The sequence below is a fragment of the Gavialis gangeticus genome, unplaced genomic scaffold, assembly GCF_001723915.1.
Source record: "Gavialis gangeticus isolate Ggan-Ray unplaced genomic scaffold, GavGan_comp1, whole genome shotgun sequence".
Classification (NCBI taxonomy): domain Eukaryota; kingdom Metazoa; phylum Chordata; order Crocodylia; family Gavialidae; genus Gavialis; species Gavialis gangeticus.
The window spans coordinates 11,093,519-11,094,500 of NW_017729016.1; the positions used below are offsets into that span (position 1 = coordinate 11,093,519).

At 59.0% G+C, this 982-nt stretch overlaps 1 protein-coding gene across 1 annotated transcript in view; it reads right to left on the bottom strand.

Moving 5' to 3' along the window:
• GDE1 (glycerophosphodiester phosphodiesterase 1) overlaps positions 1-982 on the bottom strand; it is a 7,719-nt gene that overhangs the window by 6,332 nt on the left and 405 nt on the right. The window contains exon 2 of the mRNA XM_019512840.1: positions 910-982. This exon is cut by the window's right edge and continues 11 nt beyond it. Coding sequence (XP_019368385.1) covers positions 910-982 — 73 coding nt within the window. The remainder of the gene's footprint in view (positions 1-909) is intronic.

Genomic DNA, 982 nt, shown 5'->3' on the forward strand with positions numbered 1-982 from the left:
CTACTAGGTCCCTTCCGACCCTAAATCTATGAAACTATCCCTCCATCCTCACAGACATGCCTTTTCTACAGTCTTCACCTTTCAGTATCCAAACGCTGGGTGTCTTTTCAAGACACGGGACCTCAGTCAAGAAAAACTCCCAGTAAAAAGAGAGCTAGGCTGCTGACTTTTTCAGATGGCCTTTTACACTTCTCAGGTCCCAAGTAGCTGAACATTAAAGAAGAGACACATAAACAGCTTCTTCCCTGCGGTTTCCAAATGCGTTCTGCTGGGTACCCATCGTTCCCCAGATTGCCTTGGGCAATGAGGACTGCTATATTTACCATTAACAATTCACAGAGGCATGCCTGGCAAATCCCCAGCTAACCTGATGTCTCCATCAGTTTTAGCAGCTCTCTCATAATCCCTCCGGGTGGGGTTTGCTGATGAGCCTGCACTAATCACTCCCATTCGTACACCTTTGCGGTGCTGTCCTTGTTTATCACACCCTTAATTCCCTGCTTCTGCTTGGCTCCAGGCAACCGTGCGCTTGTGCCTTTTTGAGAAGGGGAAGCAGCCGGCGCAGCAGGCTGTGGACAAGCCTGGATGCCAGGGCTGGACAACATACCACAGCCCAGCTCTTCCCCCAGCCCCGTCTCCCCTGGGTGTCAGCACCCGCATAGGCAGCCTGGTCCCGGCAGCTGTGCAAACAAAGGGGGCCAGTGGCGGCGCAAACAAAGCACATCTTGGCCCCCCCCCAGCACCGGAGCCCTTGGGTGCAGCCGGCTCCCCCTCCCTCCGACCAGGCGTGCAGCATCTCCGGCCCAGCCCAGGGGGGAGAACAAGGGCCAAGGCCGGGCGAGGGCCGCGAGGCCCGGAGCAGGAGGGGGCGCAGCGCTGCCTTGCCCGCAGGGAGGCCCCGGCCCGGACCTGTCTGATGGCCGCCAGCGTGTTCTCGGGCGCGTCGTGGCTACCGCCGCGGTGGGCGATGCGGGCGGCGGCG